Source organism: Manacus candei, unplaced genomic scaffold (genome assembly GCF_025592945.1).
Source record: "Manacus candei isolate 608988 ecotype Guabito, Panama unplaced genomic scaffold, ASM2559294v1 h1tg000551l, whole genome shotgun sequence".
NCBI lineage: Eukaryota > Metazoa > Chordata > Aves > Passeriformes > Pipridae > Manacus > Manacus candei.
In genome coordinates, this window is record NW_026138599.1 from 14,251 (window position 1) to 31,139 (window position 16,889).

At 53.7% G+C, this 16,889-nt stretch overlaps 1 protein-coding gene across 5 annotated transcripts in view; it reads right to left on the bottom strand.

Moving 5' to 3' along the window:
• LOC127465979 (FACT complex subunit SPT16-like) overlaps positions 1 to 16,238 on the bottom strand; it is a 29,843-nt gene extending 13,605 nt beyond the window's left edge. For all 5 annotated transcript variants that reach the window (XR_007902506.1, XR_007902505.1, XR_007902507.1 and 2 more), the window contains exons 1-14: positions 15,998 to 16,238; positions 14,505 to 14,597; positions 13,697 to 13,867; positions 12,889 to 13,041; positions 11,785 to 11,931; positions 10,537 to 10,688; positions 9,456 to 9,628; positions 7,227 to 7,317; positions 5,848 to 5,921; positions 4,437 to 4,549; positions 3,470 to 3,535; positions 1,698 to 1,793; positions 840 to 955; positions 609 to 762 (exon numbers count right to left, since the gene is read on the bottom strand). Coding sequence is in view for 1 of the 5 variants with exons in the window: in XM_051776503.1 (XP_051632463.1) it covers positions 609 to 762; positions 840 to 955; positions 1,698 to 1,793; positions 3,470 to 3,535; positions 4,437 to 4,549; positions 5,848 to 5,921; positions 7,227 to 7,317; positions 9,456 to 9,628; positions 10,537 to 10,688; positions 11,785 to 11,931; positions 12,889 to 13,041; positions 13,697 to 13,867; positions 14,505 to 14,597; positions 15,998 to 16,063 (1,665 nt within the window). In the remaining 4 variants the exon portion in view is untranslated. The remainder of the gene's footprint in view (positions 1 to 608; positions 763 to 839; positions 956 to 1,697; positions 1,794 to 3,469; positions 3,536 to 4,436; positions 4,550 to 5,847; positions 5,922 to 7,226; positions 7,318 to 9,455; positions 9,629 to 10,536; positions 10,689 to 11,784; positions 11,932 to 12,888; positions 13,042 to 13,696; positions 13,868 to 14,504; positions 14,598 to 15,997) is intronic.
• Positions 16,239 to 16,889: the final 651 nt, after the last annotated feature.

The following is a 16,889-nucleotide window of genomic DNA, read 5'->3' on the forward strand; positions in this document are numbered from 1 at the left end:
CCATTTTGGGGGATTTAGGGGGGTTTTCTTGGAGTGTTTTTTGACGGGTTTTTGAGGAATTCTGGGGGGGTTTGGAGCAGTTTGGGAGGATTTAGGGGAGTTTTTTGGGGTGTTTTTTGACAGGGATTTTGGGACAAAGAGCAGGGATTTTGGGGTGAATTCTGAGGATTTGGGGCCCCCCATACCTTGATGGTGGCGATGTGGAAGGGCGGGGATTTCGGGGTGGATTTTGGGGTGAATCCCGGTGATTTTGGGGTGGATTTTGGGGTGAATCCCGGTGATTTCGGGGCCCCCCTCACCTTGATGGTGGCGATGTGGAAGGGCGGGGATTTTGGGGTGAATCCCGGTGATTTTGGGGTGGATTTTGGGGTGAATCCCGGTGATTTCGGGGCCCCCCTCACCTTGATGGTGGCGATGTGGAAGGGCGGGGATTTTGGGGTGAATCCCGGGGATTTCGGGGTGGATTTCGGGGTGAATCCCGGGGATTTTGGGGTGGATTTTGGGGCCCCCCTCACCTTGATGGTGGCGATGTGGAAGGGCGGGGATTTTGGGGTGGATTTTGGGGTGAATCCCGGTGATTTTGGGGTGGATTTTGGGGCCCCCCTCACCTTGATGGTGGCGATGTGGAAGGGCGTGGCGATGCCGAAGACGGGCATGATGACGCTCTCGTACTTCTTGTCGATGTAGATCTTCATCTCGCGCACGTGCGGCTCCTTGGGCAGCAGCGCCGCGCTCTTGTACGACACGTTCGACTTGCGGGCCCTGGGGACGGGGGTTTTGGGGTCAAACCCGCCCGTTTTGGGTCAGGAGGTTGGGGTTGGGAGGGTCGGGGGGGTTACTTTTGTGTCTGCTGCTCGCCGCGCTGCTCGGTGAGGCGGCGCCGGGCGTCCTCGTTGAGCTGGGTGGCCAACTCCTTCTGGTGGGCGCGGCGCTTCTCCTCCGCCGTCAGCTCGTTCTGGGGGGGAAACGGGGCATTTTGGGGTCACCCCGAGGGTGTGGGATCCCCCTCGGGGTTGGGGGGGTCAGGGTTGGTTTTGGCGAGGGGTTGGGGTGGGTTTTGGGGTGTTCTTGGGGTGGTTTTGGGGGTTTTTGGGTTCCCAGGGCTCTTTTTGGGGGGTTTTTTGGGCGGTTTTGGGGTGGTTTTGGGGGTGTTTCTGGGTTCCCAGGGCTGTTTTGGGGGTTTTTTTGGGGTGGTTTTGGGGTGTTTTTGGGTTCCCAGGGCTCTTCTGGGGGGTTTTTTTGGGCGGTTTTGGGGGTGTTTCTGGGTTCCCAAGGCTGTTTTTGGGGTGTTTTATGGGGTGGTTTTGGGGTGTTTCTGGGTTCCCAGGGCTCTTTTTGGGGTGTTTTTGGGGTGGTTTCATGGGGTGGTTTTGGGGGTTTTTGGGTTCCCAGGGCTCTTTTTGGGTGTTTTTGGGGTGTTTTATGGGGTGGGTTTGGGGGTTTTTGGGTTCCCAGGGCTCTTTTTGGGGTTTTTTTTGGGGTGGTTTTGAGGGTGTTTTTGGGTTCCCAGGGCTCTTTTTGGGTGTTTTTGGAGTGGTTTTTGGGGGGTTTTGGAATCCCCAAGGCTGTTTTTGGGGTGGGTTTGGGGTGGGTTTTGGGGGATTTTTGGGCGGATTTTTGGGGAGATTTTGGGGGGGAGGGTTAGGGGGTTTTGGGTGGGTTTTGGGTGGTTTTTGGGGTGGATTTTGGGGTCTCACCCGGGTTCGCTCGGTGAGGAGAGCGGCGCGGGAGCTCCGGCCCAGCAGGTCCTCGGCCGCGTCCTTGTCGGGCTCCTCCTCGTCCTCATCCTCGTTCTGGGGGAGAAACCGGGGAGAAAACGGGGTGAGAAACCCCAAATCCGGGGGGAAACGGGCTGGGAGAGGGGGTGGGTTTGGGGGAGAAGGCAAAGTGAGGTAAAAACCCCAAAACTGAGGTAAAAACCCCCAAAGGTGAGGTGAAAACCTCACAAAATACAGGTAAGAACGCCAAAACTGAGGTAAAAACCCCAACACTGAGGTAAAAACCCCCAAAGGTGAGGTGAAAACCTCACAAAATACAGGTAAGAACATCAAAACTGAGGTAAAAACCCCAACACTGAGGTAAAAAACCCCTAAATCTGAGGTAAAAAAAAACCCAAACAAATATGAGGTAAAAACCCACCAAATCTGATATAAAAAAAACCCCAAATCTGAGATAAAAAAAAACCCTAAATCTGAGGTAAAAAAAACTTCCCAAATCTGATGTAAAAAAATCCCCAAACCTGAGGTAAAAAACCCCCCAAATCTGAGGTAAAAAACTCCCCAAACCTGAGGTAAAAAACCCTCAAACCTGAGGTAAAAGACCCCCCAAAACTGAGGTAAAAAACCCCTCAAACCTGAAGTAAAAACCTCCCCAAACCTGCGATAAAAAACCCCTCAAACCTGAGGTAAAAACCTCCCCAAATCTGAGGTAAAAAACTCCCCAAACCTGAGGTAAAAAACCCCTCAAAGCTGAGGTAAAAAAACCCCCAAACCTGAGGTAAAAAACTCCCCAAACCTGAGGTAAAAAACTCCCCAAACCTGAGGTAAAGGCTCCCCAAACCTGAGGTAAAAAACTCCCAAACCTGAGGTTAAAAACCCCCCAAACCTGAGGTGAAAAACCCCTCAAACCTGAGGTAAAAGTTCCCCAAACATGAGGTAAAAAACCCTCAAACCTGAGGTAAAAGACCCCCCAAAACTGAGGTAAAAAACCCCTCAAACCTGAAGTAAAAACCTCCCCAAACCTGCGATAAAAAACCCCTCAAACCTGAGGTAAAAACCTCCCCAAATCTGAGGTAAAAAACTCCCCAAACCTGAGGTAAAAAACCCCTCAAATCTGAGGTAAAAAAAAACCCAAACCTGAGGTAAAAAACTCCCCAAACCTGAGGTAAAAAATTCCCCAAACCTGAGGTAAAAAACCTCTCAAACCTGAGGTAAAAAAACCCCCCAAACCTGAGGTAAAAAACCCCCCAAACCTGAGGTAAAAAACTCACCAAACCTGAGGTAAAAAACCCCCCAAACCTGAGGTTAAAAAACCCTCAAACCTGAGGTAAAAACCCCTCAAACCTGAGGTAAAAAACTCCCCATACCTGAGGCAAAAACCCCCCCAAACCTGAGGTAAAAAAACCCCCAAACCTGAGGTAAAAAAATCCCTAAACCTGAGGTAAAAAAACCCCAAGTCTGAGGTAAAAATCCCCCTAAAACTGAGGTAAAAAGCCTCCCCAAACCTGAGGTAAAAAACCCCCTAAACCTGAGGTAAAAAAACCCCAAACCTGAGGTAAAAAAAACCCCCAAACCTGAGGCAAACCCCCACAAAACATTCCTAAACCCCTCTCCCCCAAACGTTCCTAAATCCCCCCAAAACTGGGGCAAACCCACCAGAAATCCTCATGGAACCCCCCTAAAACCGCCTTTTCCCCGATTTGGCCCCGAATTGCCCCAAATTTGGCCCCTTAAAGCCCCAATTTGCTGACCTTGAGGAAGATCCCGACGTTCTTCACCTTCTTCTTCACGGCCGTCAGCACCGTGGCGGGGCCGTCCTGCAGGGGGCAGTGAGGAGCACCCACCGGTTGGCACTGGGTTGGACTGGGAGCGACTGGGGGTGATTGGTTTGGACTGGGGGGACACTGGGGGCGACTGGTTTGGAGTGGGGGGCACTGGTTTGTACTGGGGGGGCACTGGTTTGGACTGGGGGGGCACTGGGGGGGCACTGGTTTGGACTGGGGGGGCACTGGGGGGCGCTGGGGGCGACTGGTTTGGACTGGGGGGCACTGGGGGGGCACTGGTTTGGACTGGGGGGGCACTGGGGGGCACTGGGGGGTCACTGGTTTGGACTGGGGGGGACTGGGGGGGCACTGGTTTGTACTGGGGGGCTCTGGGGGGGCACTGGTTTGTACTGGGGGGCACTGGGGGGCACTGGGGGGGCACTGGTTTGGACTGGGGGGCACTGGGGGGGCACTGGTTTGTACTGGGGGTGACTGGTTTGGACTGGGGGGGCACTGGGGGGCACTGGTGGGTCACTGGTCTGCACTGGTTTGTACTGTTCTGTACTGGTCTGTACTGGTCTATACTGGTCTGTACTGGTCTGTACTGCTCTGTACTGGTTTATACTGGTCTGTACTGGTCTGTACTGGTTTATACTGGTCTGTACTGGTCCATACCTCGTCCACGAGGACAGTGTCCCCGATGAAGAGGGCGTAGGTCCGGACCAGTACTGGGAGCACTGGGGGGGTCCCTGCTCTGTACTGGTCTGTACTGGTCTGTACTGGTCTGTACTGGTCTGTACTGGTCTATACTGGTCCGTACCTCGTCGACAAGGACGGTGTCCCCGATGAAGAGGGCGTAGGTCCGGACCAGTACTGGGAGCACTGGGGGGGTCCCTGCTCTGTACTGGTCTGTACTGGTTTATACTGGTTTATACTGGTCTATACTGGTCCGTACCTCGTCGACGAGGACGGTGTCCCCGATGAAGAGGGCGTAGGTCCTCTCCTCCGGCCGCTTGCCCTCCTTGTTCTGCAGGTCCGAGAGCCCCACGTGGACACTGAACACCATTCCTGGGGCCAAAAACCCCCAATTTGGGCAAAAACCCCCAAAACCGGGAAAAACGGGGGGCTGGGGGGGAAACGGGGAGATTTTGGGGCCGAGGGGGGGTCAGGGGTGAGGGGGGGGGGAAAAGGGGAGGGGGTCTGGGGGAAAGGGAGGGGTTTGGGGGAAAAATGAGGGGGTTTGGGTGGAAATGGTGATTTGGGGGAAAAATGGTGATTTTGGGGGGAAAATGAGGGGTTTTGGCGAGGAAACGGTGATTTCGGGGGAAAAATGGTAATTTTGGGGAAAAATGAGAATTTTAGGGGTAAAACCCAGGATTTTGGGGGTAAAAAATGACAATGTGGGAAAAAAATGACAACTTGGGGGAAAATGTTGATTTTGGGGAAAAATGATAATTTTGGGGGCAAAATCAGGATTTTGGGGGGAAAAAAATGACATTGTGGGGAAAAAACAGCAATTTGGGGGGAAAAGGTTGATTTTGGGGGGAAAATGATGATTTTGGGGAATAATGACAATTTTGGTGGTAAAAAATCAGGATTTTGGAGGAAAAAAAACACAATGTGGGGAAAAAAGTGACAATTTGGGGGGAAAAGGTTGATTGGGGGGAGAAAATGATGATGTGGAGAAAAACGGTAATTTTGGGGTTAAAATCAGGATTTTGGGGGGAAAAAATGAGAGTGGGGGTGATTTTGGGGGAAAATGATGATTTTTGGGGAGAAAATGAGGATTCTCAGAAGGAAAACGATGGTTTTGAGGGGAAAACACAATTTCTGAGGGGAAAATTGCATTTTTTGAGGAAAAAAAATAACAATTTGAGGGGGACAGGAGGGTTTGGAGGGAAAACAAGGATTTTGGTGGGAAAATGAGGATTTCTGGTGGGAAAATGAGGATTTTGTTGGAAAAATGATTTTTGGCAGAGAATTGAGGGTTTTGGTAGGAAAACGAGGGTTTTGGGGGGAAAATGAGGATTTTTTTTTGCAGGAAAAGGAGGGTTTTGGCGGGAAAACAATTTTAGGCTGGAAAATGAGGATTTTTGGAGGAAAAACGAGGATTTTTGGGGGGGCAAATGAGGATTTTTTTGGGGGGGAAAACGACGATTTGGGTGAAAATGAAAACTTTTGTGGGGGAAGGTCGATTTGAGGGCGGGAAAGGGACGATTTTGGGGCGGAAAATGCTGATTTTGGGGCGGAAAATGCCGATTTTGGGGTGGAAAAATCTGATTGTGGGGCTCAGAAAAGGGGGATGAATGTTTGTGGTGCAGAGGGAGGGTTTTGGGTGGAAAAGGGGCGATTTTGGGGTCCCTGACCCTTCCGCAGGCGCTGCTGGTTCTTGCTGTTGATGACCAGGGAGCCCTCGCGGAACTCGATGCCCATCGCGAACCTGAGGGGGGGAAACAACAAAAGGGGGGAAAATAACCCAAAACTGAGGAGAAAAACCCAAAACTGAGGAGAAAAACCCAAAACTGAGGAGAAAAACCCTCAAAAGGTGGGAAAAAAACCCAAAACTGAGGAGAAAAACCCAAAACTGAGGAGAAAAACCCTCAAAAGTGGGGAAAAAAACCCTAAAGTGGGGAAAAAACCCCTAAAGTGGGGAAAAAAACCCAAAAGTGGGGAAAAAAACCCAAAACTGAGGAGAAAAACCCAAAACTGAGGAGAAAAACCCTCAAAAGGTGGGAAAAAAACCCAAAAGTGAGGAGAAAAACCCAAAACTGAGGAGAAAAACCCAAAACTGAGGAGAAAAACCCTCAAAAGTGGGGAAAAAAACCCAAAAGTGGGGAAAAAACCCCTAAAGTGGGGAAAAAAACCCAAAACTGAGGAGAAAAACTCTCAAAAGTGGGGAAAAAAACCCAAAACTGAGGGGAAAAAAACCCAAAACTGAGGAGAAAAACCCAAAACTGAGGAGAAAAACCCTCAAAAGTGGGGAAAAAAACCAAAAGTGGGGAAAAAAACCCTAAAGTGGGGAAAAAAACCCAAAAGTGGGGGAAAACCTCCATGGAATAGGGGAAAAAAACCCAAAACTGAGGAGAAAACCCCAGAAAATAGGAATAAAAAGCCCTAAACTGAGGGGGGAAATAAAAAAGTGGGGAAAAAAACCACGAAATAGGGGAAAAAACCCACAAAATAGGGGAAAAAACCCCACAAAATAGGGGAAAAAAAACCAAACTGAGGGGAAAAACGCAAAACTGTGGAAAAAAACCCAAAGAATAGGGGTAAAAAACCAACACTGAGGAAAAAAACCACAAAACAGGGGTAAAAACCCCAAAGCTGAGGGGAAAAACCCAAAACTGAGGGAAAAACCCCACAAAATACAGGGTAAAACCTCAAAACTGAGGGAAAGCCACCACAAAATACAGGTAAAAATCCCAAATCTGAGGGAAAAACCCCCAAACTGGGGGTAAAACCCCCCAAAAACAGGGGTCAAAATCCCAAACCCTGACCCCAAACGCCCCCAAACCCCCCCAGGTGACCCCAAACCCCCCCAAAATGACCCCAAATCCCCCCAAATTGACCCCAAATCTCCCCAAAGTGACCCCAAACCCCCCCAAAATGACCCCAAATCCCCTGAAAATGACCCTAAACCCCCCCGAAAATGACCCCAAATCCCCCCTAAGTGACCCCAAACCCCCCCAAAATGACCCCAAAGCCCCCCAAAACGACCCAAACCCCCCAAAGCCGCGTGTCTGACCCCAAATTCTTGGTGATTTTGGGCAATAATTCGGGTTTCTGTTTCTTCACCACGTCCATCACGGCCCCGTAGACGTCGCACAGTTTGGCCCCTGGGGGGGGGGGGAAAGGGGGGGTTTGGGGTCACCCTAAAGGGTCCTGGGGGGGTTTTGGGGTCCCAAGGAGGGTTTTTGGGGTCCCAGGGGGGGGTTTTGGGGTCCCGGGGGGGGTGTTTTGGGGTCCCAAGGGGGGTTTTGGGGGTCCCAAGGGGGGTTTTGGGGTCCCAGGGGGGGTTTTGGGGTCCTAAGGGGGGTTTTTGGGGTCCCAGGGGGGGGTTTGGGGTCCCAGGGGGGGTTTTGGGGTCCCAGGGGGGGGTTTTGGGGTCCCAGGGGTGGTTTGGGGTCCCGGGGGGGTTTTGGGGTCCCAGGGGGGGTTTTGGGGTCCCAAGGGGGGGTTTTGGGGGTCCCAAGGGGGGTTTTGGGGTCCCAGGGGGGGTTTTGGGGTCCTAAGGGGGGGTTTTGGGGTCCCAGGGGGGGATTTTGGGGTCCCAGGGGTGGTTTGGGGTCCCGGGGGGGTTTTGGGGTCCCAGGGGGGGGGTTTGGGGTCCCAGGGGAGTTTTTGGGGTCCCAGGGGGGTTTTTGGGGTCCCAGGGGGGTTTTGGGGTCCCAGGGGGGGGTTTGGGGTCCCAAGGGGGGTTTTGGGGTCCCAGAGAAGCTCTCTGTCCAGTTTTGGGGGTCCCAGGGGGACTTTAGAGGGGTTTGGGGTTTTTTTGGGGGGTTCCAGAGGTTTTTGGGGGGGCTTTAAGGGGTTTTTTGGGGTTTCAAGGGGGTTTTTAGGGTGGTTTTGGGGGATCCCAGAGGGATTTTGGGTTTTTGGGGTCCCAGGGAAGTTTTGGGGTGGTTTTGGGAGTTTTTGGGGGGTCCCAGGGCTGGTTTTGGGGGTTTTTGAGGTGGTTTTGGGCGTGATTTTGGGGGGGTTTGGGGGTGAGGCTTGGGAGGATTTTTGAGCAATTTTGGGGTTGGTCTTGGGATTATTTTGGGATGTTTTTGGGGTGTTTCTGGGGGGTTTTTGGGTTGGTTTTGGGGTGATTTTGGGGCTGGTTTTGGGGTGATTTTGGGGCTGGTTTTGGGGTGATTTTGGGGCCGGTTTTGGGGGTTTTTCGGCGTGTTTTTGGGGTGTTTCTGGGGGAGTTTTGGGGTGTTTATGGGGGGTTTTGGGGTGTATTTCAGGGGTTCTTGGGGTGGTTTTTGGGGTCCCCAGAACTGTTTTTGGGGTATTTTTGAGTAATTTTGGCTGGTTTTGGGATCCCCAGAGCTGTTTTGGGGTGGGTTTTGGGGGTTTTTGGGGTATTTTGGGGGTTTTTGGGGGGGTTTTGGGGTCCCTGAAGCCGTTTCTGGGGTGGTTTTGGGGGTTTTTGGGCTCTGACCGTGTCTCATCTCCCAGATGAGCAGCTCCTGCAGCTGCAGCAGGAAGGAGGAGTGGGGGGTTTTTGGGGTATTTTGGGGTGGTTTTGGGGGTTTTGGGGTGGTTTTGGGGGTTTTTGGGGTCCCTGAGGCTGTTTTTGGGGTGATTTTGGCCGTTTTTGGGCTCTGACCGTGTCTCATCTCGCGGATGAGCAGCTCCTGCAGCTGCAGCAGGAAGGAGGAGTGGGGGGTTTTTGGGGTATTTTGGGGTGGTTTTGGGGGTTTTGGGGTGGTTTTGGGGGTTTTTGGGGTCCCTGAGGCTGTTTTTGGGGTGGTTTTGGGGGTTTTTGGGCTCTGACCGTGTCTCATCTCGCGGATGAGCAGCTCCTGCAGCTGCAGCAGGAAGGAGGAGTGGGGGGGGTTTTGGGGTATTTTGGGGTGGTTTGGGGGGTTTTTGGGGTGGGTTTTGGGGGTTTTTGGGGTCCCCGAAGCCGTTTTTGGGGTGATTTTGGCCGTTTTTGGGCTCTGACCGTGTCTCATCTCGCGGATGAGCAGCTCCTGCAGCTGCAGCAGGAAGGAGAAGTGGGGGGGTTTGGGGGGTTTTTAGGGGTATTTTGGGGTGGTTTTGGGGGGTTTTTGGGGTCCCCGAAGCCGTTTCTGGGGTGGTTTTGGGGGTTTTTGGGCTCTGACCGTGTCTCATCTCGCGGATGAGCAGCTCCTGCAGCTGCAGCAGGAAGGAGGAGTGGGGAGGGTTGGGGGGTTTTTGGGGTATTTTGGGGTGGTTTTGGGGGTTTTTGGGGTCCCTGAGGCTGTTTTTGGGGTGATTTTGGCCGTTTTTGGGCTCTGACCGTGTCTCATCTCGCGGATGAGCAGCTCCTGCAGCTGCAGCAGGAAGGAGTAGTGGTCCTGCATCTCCTGGGGGGGGTCCACCATGAGGGTCCGGACCAGGTTGGAGCAGTAGGACTTGTAGCGGATGCCCATGGAGCAGGTGATGGCCCCGAAGTGCATGTGGGACTTGTCGCTGCGGAAACGGGCACAGAACGCAGGATTTTGGTTAAAAACGGGGGAAAACGGGTAAAAAACGGGGGGTTGGGGTGAAAAATGAAAGGAAAAAGGGGATAAAAGGCTCCCCCTGCAGCAGGGGATGGGCCCCGAAGGGCTCAGGGGACTCATCACTGAGAAAATGGGGAAAAAATGCGGGGTTTTGGTTAAAAATGGGAAAAAGGGGGGAAAATGGAAAAAAAATGGGGTTTTGGAGTGAAAAATGGGGGGAAAAGGGATAAAAAGGGATAAAAAGGGATAAATGGGTCCCCCCGGAGCAGGGGATGGCCCTGAAATGCATGTGAGACTTTTTGCTGCAAAAATAGGGAGAAAACGTGGGGTTTTGGTTAAAAATGGGGGGAAAAGGGAAAAAATAGGATTTGGGGGTGAAATTGGGGGGAAAAAGGGATAAAAAGAGACAAAACGGCCCCCCTGGAGCAGGGGATGGCCCCAAAGTGCCTGTGGGACTTGTTGCTGCGGAAACGGGCACAAAACGCAGGGTTTTGGTTAAAAATGGGGAAAAAAGGGAAAAATAGGAAAAAAATGGGGGTCTGGGGGTGAAAAACTGGGGAGAAGGGGTCAAAAGGGATTTTGTGCCACCAGGGCAGCTTTTGGGGTTGAAAAATGTCAATTTCAACGACACAGAACTCATTTTTGGGGCAGAAATCAGCGATTTCGACATAAACAATTTTTGGGTGTAAAAACTTGGATTTTGGGTCCCCCCCACACCTCACGATGCTGACCTTGAGGCTGGAGCTGCCCCCGCTCTGGGTGATGGGGGGGTAACACATCCCAAGGACACATAACCCGTTTTTGGGGCGAAAAGCACCGATTTTGACGCAGCCCATTTTTGGGTGTAAAACCGCGGATTTTGGGATTCTCCCTCACCTGACGACGCTGAACTTGAGGCTGTAGTTGCCCCCGCTCTGGATGATGGGGGGGTAACACATCTCCACGGCCGAGGGGTCGGCCCCGCCCAGGAACTTCTTCTCCTCGATGGCCTTTTCCACGGCCTCGGCCAGTTTGCTGTGCCGGACCTTCTGCAGGTTTTTGGGGGGAGAAAGGGGGTGATGTCATCATGACATCATCATGACATCATCATGACATCATCATGGCATCCTAGGGATGTCACCCAGGCGAAGAAACCCCCCGCTTTGGGGACAAAACCGCTCATTTTGGGCTCAAAATGTTCATTTTTAGGTTTTTTTTTATCAAAGCGTCCCCGGATTTTCACTGATTCTCCTCGTTTTTTTACCAAAAGACCCCTGATTTTTTTACCAAAACCCCCCCCAAAAACTTTTACTGAACACCCCCCCAAAAATTTTTACCAAACGCCTCTGATTTTCTCCCAAAACCTCACCGGATTTTTCCCAAAATCTGATTTTTTTTTACCAAAACAAACAGCCCTGATTTTTTGCTTCTCTCCCCCCATCATTTTTTACCAAAAGACTCCTGATTCTTTACCAAAATCCCCCTGAATTTTTACCAAAATACATCTGGTTTTTAACCCAAACCCCCCCGAATTTTTACCAAAACCTCCCTGATTTATGACCAAAACCCCCCTGAATTTTTACCAAAACACGTCTGATGTTTGACCAAAACCCCCCAAATTTTTACCAAAATCCTCCTGATTTTTTATCAAAATCCTCCTGTTTTTTTACCAAAACCCCCCTGAATTTTTACCACGATCTCATATTTTACCAAAACCTCCAAAATTTTTTTCCCAAAACCCCCCTGATTTTTTTACCAACTCCCCCTAAATTTTTACCAATCCCCCATTTTTTACCAAAACCCCCCCACATTTTTACCAAACCCCCTCTGTTTCTTTACCAAAACCCTCCTGATTTTTTTACCAAAATCCTCCTCCAATTTTTACCAAAATGGGTCTGTTTTTTTTACCAAAACCCCCCAATTTTTTCCCAGCTCTCCCTTGGCTTTTCACCAAAACCCCCCCTTCATTTTTACTAAAACCTCTCTTAGTTTTTACACAAAACTCCCCCAAATTTTCACCAATCCCCCCCTGAATTTTTACCAAACCCCCCAATTTTTTCCCAACCCCCCTGATTTCCCCCCAAACCCCCAATTTTTTCCCAAACCCCCCTGATTTCCCCCCAAACCCCCCTCCCCTCCCGGTACCTCGTCGGCGTCGACGATCTCCATGACCCGCTCCTTGAAGAACTTGGTGAAGAGCTCGGAGGTGATGGCGGCGGCGCGGCGCATCAGGGACAGCTCCACGTCCTCCTTGGCCGCCATGGCCAGCGCCACCCCGGCGCTGATGTCCACCTGGGACACCGGGAACACCAGTTAAACCAGTTACACCAGCCAAACCCCAACCTTAACCCAATCCTTGTCATGGAAACCCAACCATGGCCATGGAGACCCAACCCTGGTCATGGAAACCCAACCATGGCCATGGAGACCCAACCATGGCCATGGAGACCCAACCTTGGCTATGGAAACCCAACCATGGCCATGAAAACCCAACCATGGCCATGGAGACCCAACCATGGCCATGGAAACCCAACCGTGGCCATGAAAACCCAACCACGGCTGTGAAAACCCAACCATGGCCATGGAGACCCAACCATGGCCATGGAGACCCAACCGTGGCCATGAAAACCCAACCATGGCCATGGAAACCCAACCTTGGCCATGGAGACACAACCCTTGTCATGGAAACCCAACCATGGCCATGAAAACCCAACCATGGCCATGAAAACCCAACCTTGGCCACGGAGACCCAACCGTGGCCATGAAAACCCAACCACGGCCATGGAGACCCAACCTTGGCCATGAAAACCCAACCATGACCATGGAGACACAACCATGGCCATGGAGACCCAACTGTGGCCATGGAGACACAACCATGGCCATGGAGACCCAACTGTGGCCATGGAGACACAACCATGGCCATGGAGACCCAACTGTGGCCATGGAGACCCAACTGTGGCCATGGAGACCCAACCATGGCCATGGAGACCCAACCATGGCCATGGAAACCCAACCATGGCCATGAAAACCCAACCATGGCCATGAAAACCCAACCATGGCCATGAAAACCCAACCATGGCCATGGAGACCCAACCTTGGCCATGAAAACCCAACCGTGGCCATGAAAACCCAACCATGGCCATGGAAACCCAACCATGGCCATGAAAACCCAACCATGGCCATGGAATCCCAACCACAGCCATGAAAACCCAACCATGGCCAGGAAAACCCTGGGGGGGTCTCAGGGACCTTCTCGAAGCCCTCCTTGCTCAGACACTCGTTCCAGGCGCGCAGGAAGTCCCCCGGGAAGTTGTCCTTGGAGAAGACGCCGAGGCGCCGCCCGTTCCGGCTGCTCTTCAGCGCCTCGATCAGCTTCTCGAAGTTGGCCTGGTTGCTCTCGTTCTGGGGGGGGGAGAAACGGGGCTGGGGAGACCCACCTTGGCCATGGAGACCCAACCTTGGCCATGAAAACCCAACCATGGCCATGGAGACCCAACCATGGCCATGGAGACCCAACTGTGGCCATGGAGACCAACCTTGGCTGTGGAGACCCAACCTTGGCCATGGAGACCCAACCTTGGCTGTGGAGACCAACCTTGGCCGTGGAGACCCAACCTTGGCCATGGAGACCAACCATGGCCATGGAGACCCAACCTTGGCCATGGAGACCCAACCATGGCCATGAAAACCCAACCTTGGTCATGGAGACCCAACCGTGGCCATGAAGACCCAACCATGGCTATGGAAACCCAACCATGGCCATGGAGACCCAACCTTGGCCACGGAGACCCAATCATGGCCATGGAGACCCAACCACGGCCATGAAAACCCAACCATGGCCATGGAAGACCCTGAACCCAACTGGAAGACCCCCAGCCCAACAAGAAGCCCCCCAACCCAACCAGGAGCCCTCCAACCCAACCGGGAGCCCCCCAACCCAACCAGGAGCCCCCCCGGCCCAACCGGGAACCCCCCAACCCAACAAGAAGCCCCCCAACCCAACCAGAAGCCCCCCCAACCCAACCAGTAGCCCCCCCGGCCCAACCGGCAGACCCACCTTCTCGCGGACGAGCAGGGTGACGGCGGGCAGCCCGTTGGGCCCCTCCCCCGCCTTGCCCTGGGCCACCTGCTTGAGGAACTCGACCTTCTTGCGGCTGGCCAGGAACAGGAGGCGGCTCTCGCAGAACAGCATCACCGTGTCCGTCAGCTCGTAGCCCAGCAGCCACGTCTGGGGGGCAACGGGGGGCACCAGGGGTCAGGGGGGGCACCAAAGGGTCAGTGGGGAGCCCAAAGGGTCAGTGGGGAGCCCAAAGGGTCAACAGGGAGCCCAAAGGGTCAATGGGGAGCCCAAAGGGTCATTGGGGAGCCCAAAGGGTCAACGGGGACCCCAAAGGGTCAACGGGGACCCCAAAGAGTCAACAGGGATCCCAAAGGGTCATTGGGGAGCCCAAAGGGTCATTGGGGATCCCAAAGGGTCAACAGGGAGCCCAAAGGGTCAACAGGGAGCCCAAAGGGTCATTGGGGACCCCAAAGGGTCAATAGAGATCCCAAAGGGTCAATGGAGATCCCAAAGGGTCATTGGGGATCCCAAAGGGTCAACGGGGATCCCAAAGGGTCATTGGGGAGCCCAAAAGGTCATTGGGGACCCAAAGGGTCATTGGGGAGCCCAAAGGGTCATTGGGGACCCCAAAGGGTCATTGGGGAGCCCAAAAGGTCATTGGGGACCCCAAAAAGGAGCTGAGACACCCCCCCTGGGATTTTGGGACCCCCCCCGGGATTTTGGCCCCCCCTGGGATTTGGGGACCCCCTCCTGGGATTTGGGGACCCCCCCGGGATTTTGGGTCCCCCCAGAAAGGGGAACCCACCTGCAGCGCCGTGGACTTGGCGTAGACGATCTCCTCGTCCACCCCCACGGCCACCACCAGGGCATCGACCCCCCCGAAGTCATCCTCGCCTTTCTGGGGGGGCAACGGGCACCCTCAGACCCCACAGAGACCCCCCCAAAAAACCCCGGCCCCAAAAACCCCAAATAAACCCAAAACCCCAAATATATCCCAAATAAATCTTAAACAAATCCCAAATAAACCCAATTAAATCCCAACCCCCCCGAAGTCATCCTCGCCTTTCTGGGGGGCAACGGGCACCCTCAGACCCCACAGAGACCCCCCCAAAAAAAATCCTGACCCCTAAAAACTCCCTGACCCCAAATAAACCCCAAATAAACCCAGAAATCCCCAAAAAAATCCCAAATAAACCCAATATTCCAAATAAACCCAAAAAAACCCCAAACCACCCCAGATGAATCCCAAATAAACCCCAAGCCCCAAATAAATCTTAAATAAATAAAAAAAAAACCAAATAAACTCAAAACCACAAATAAATCCCAAATAAATCCAAAAAACCCTCAAATAAATCCCAAAATTCCCACACCCCCCCAAAAAAAAACCCCAAATGAACCCCAAATCCCCCCCAGGCTCCCACAAAACCCCCAAATTGAGGCAACCCCCCCAAACTCCCCCCTGAAATCACCTCAAAACCCCCCAAATTCGCTCAGAAATCCCACAGATGGGCCCCCAACCCCCCAAATCCATCCCAAACCCCCCCAAAATAGCCCAAAAATCCCCCAAATCCACCCCAGACCCCACAAATTCACCCCAAGTCCCCCCGAACCGCCCCAATTCACCCCCAAAAGCCCCCAAATCCACCTCAAAGTTTACTCCTGAACCCCCAAACCCCCCGACCCCCCCCCAAATTCCCCAAACCCACCCCAAAAGCCCCCGAATTCCCCCCAAAATCCCTCAAATTCATCCCAGAATTTACCCCAACCCCCCCAAGCCCCCCCAAATCCACCCCAAACTCACCAAATCCCCCAAATTCACCCCAAAATCCCCAAATTCCCCCCAAAATCCCTAAAATTCACCCCAACCCCCCAAGCCCCCCCAAACCCACCCCAAAAGCCCCCAAATTTCCCCCAAAATCCCTCAAATTCACACCAAATCACCCCAAAATTTTACCCCAACCCCCCAAGCCCCCCCAAATCCACCCCAAACTCGCCAAATCCCCCAAATCCCCCCCAAAATCCCTCAAATTCACACCAAATCACCCCAAAATTTTACCCCAACCCCCCAAGCCCCCCCAAATCCCCCCCAAACTCGCCAAATCCCCCGAATTCCCCCCCAAATCCCCCCCAAACCCACCCCAAAAATCCCCTCCCCCCCCCACGGGCCCCTCCCCCTTTCCCCCCCTCCCCGCCCCTCCCCCTTTTCCCGGTCCCGCCCCGCTCCCCCCCACCCCCCTCACGCCCCCGAATTGCCCCAAACCCGCCGGATTTCGCCCCAAAACCCGTCCCCCCCCCCACCTGCCAGCTGCCGTAGAGGCGCCGCAGCCGCCGCGCGAAGGCCTCTCTGTCCAGCGACAGCGCCATCAGGGGGCCCGGGGGCGCCCCCAGAGAGACCCCTCCCCGTCCACCGCCCGAACCGGGCCCGGAAAAAACCCCCGAAACTCAAAGGAAAAAAGGATAAAGATTATTATAAAAAAAAAAAAAAAAAAAAACAAACAGCGGAGCCGCCGCCGCCGCCGCGGCCTCCGAACGGAGCGGCCTCTCTGTCGCGCAACCGGAAGTGAGGCCTGAGGGGGCCGCTTCCGCTTCCGGCGCTCACGTGACGAGGGAGCGGGGACGGGTGGAAACGGCGGCGGGTCCCGCGTCACGTGACGCGGGGCGGGGGGGAAAAATGGCGGCGGGTTCGGAGCGTTTTTAAACGGAGAAAAAAAAAAAAAATAAGGGGGTTGAGGGGCCGCTTTGAGGCGGGGGGGCGGCGGAACGGAGCGGCCGCGGAGGGGGAAAAGCGAAGGAAAAAAACCCCGAGGTCTGACGGAGGGAAAGAAAAACCAAAAAAAAGGAGGTTTTGATGGGGGGGGGAGCGTGAGGGGAAGGGGCGGGGAAAAAATGGCGGCGGGTCCCGCGTCACGTGACGGGGCGTGAGGGCGGGAAAACCGGGGAGGGGGGTCACGTGACGCGCGCGGCGGCGGGAAAACCGTGAGGGAGGGAGGCGGCGCTCGGCGCCCCCTGGCGGCGGGAGGGCCGCCGGTAATTAAAGGGCCGGTAATTAACGGGGGGAGGGTTAATTAGGGGGGTTAACGGCGGGCCGAGGGTTTAATGGAACGGACTTCGTTAACGGGCTTTGATTAACCCGTTAATTACTGAGGGGGGAGGGTTAATCGAACTCATTAATTAAGCCGGGGTTGATTAA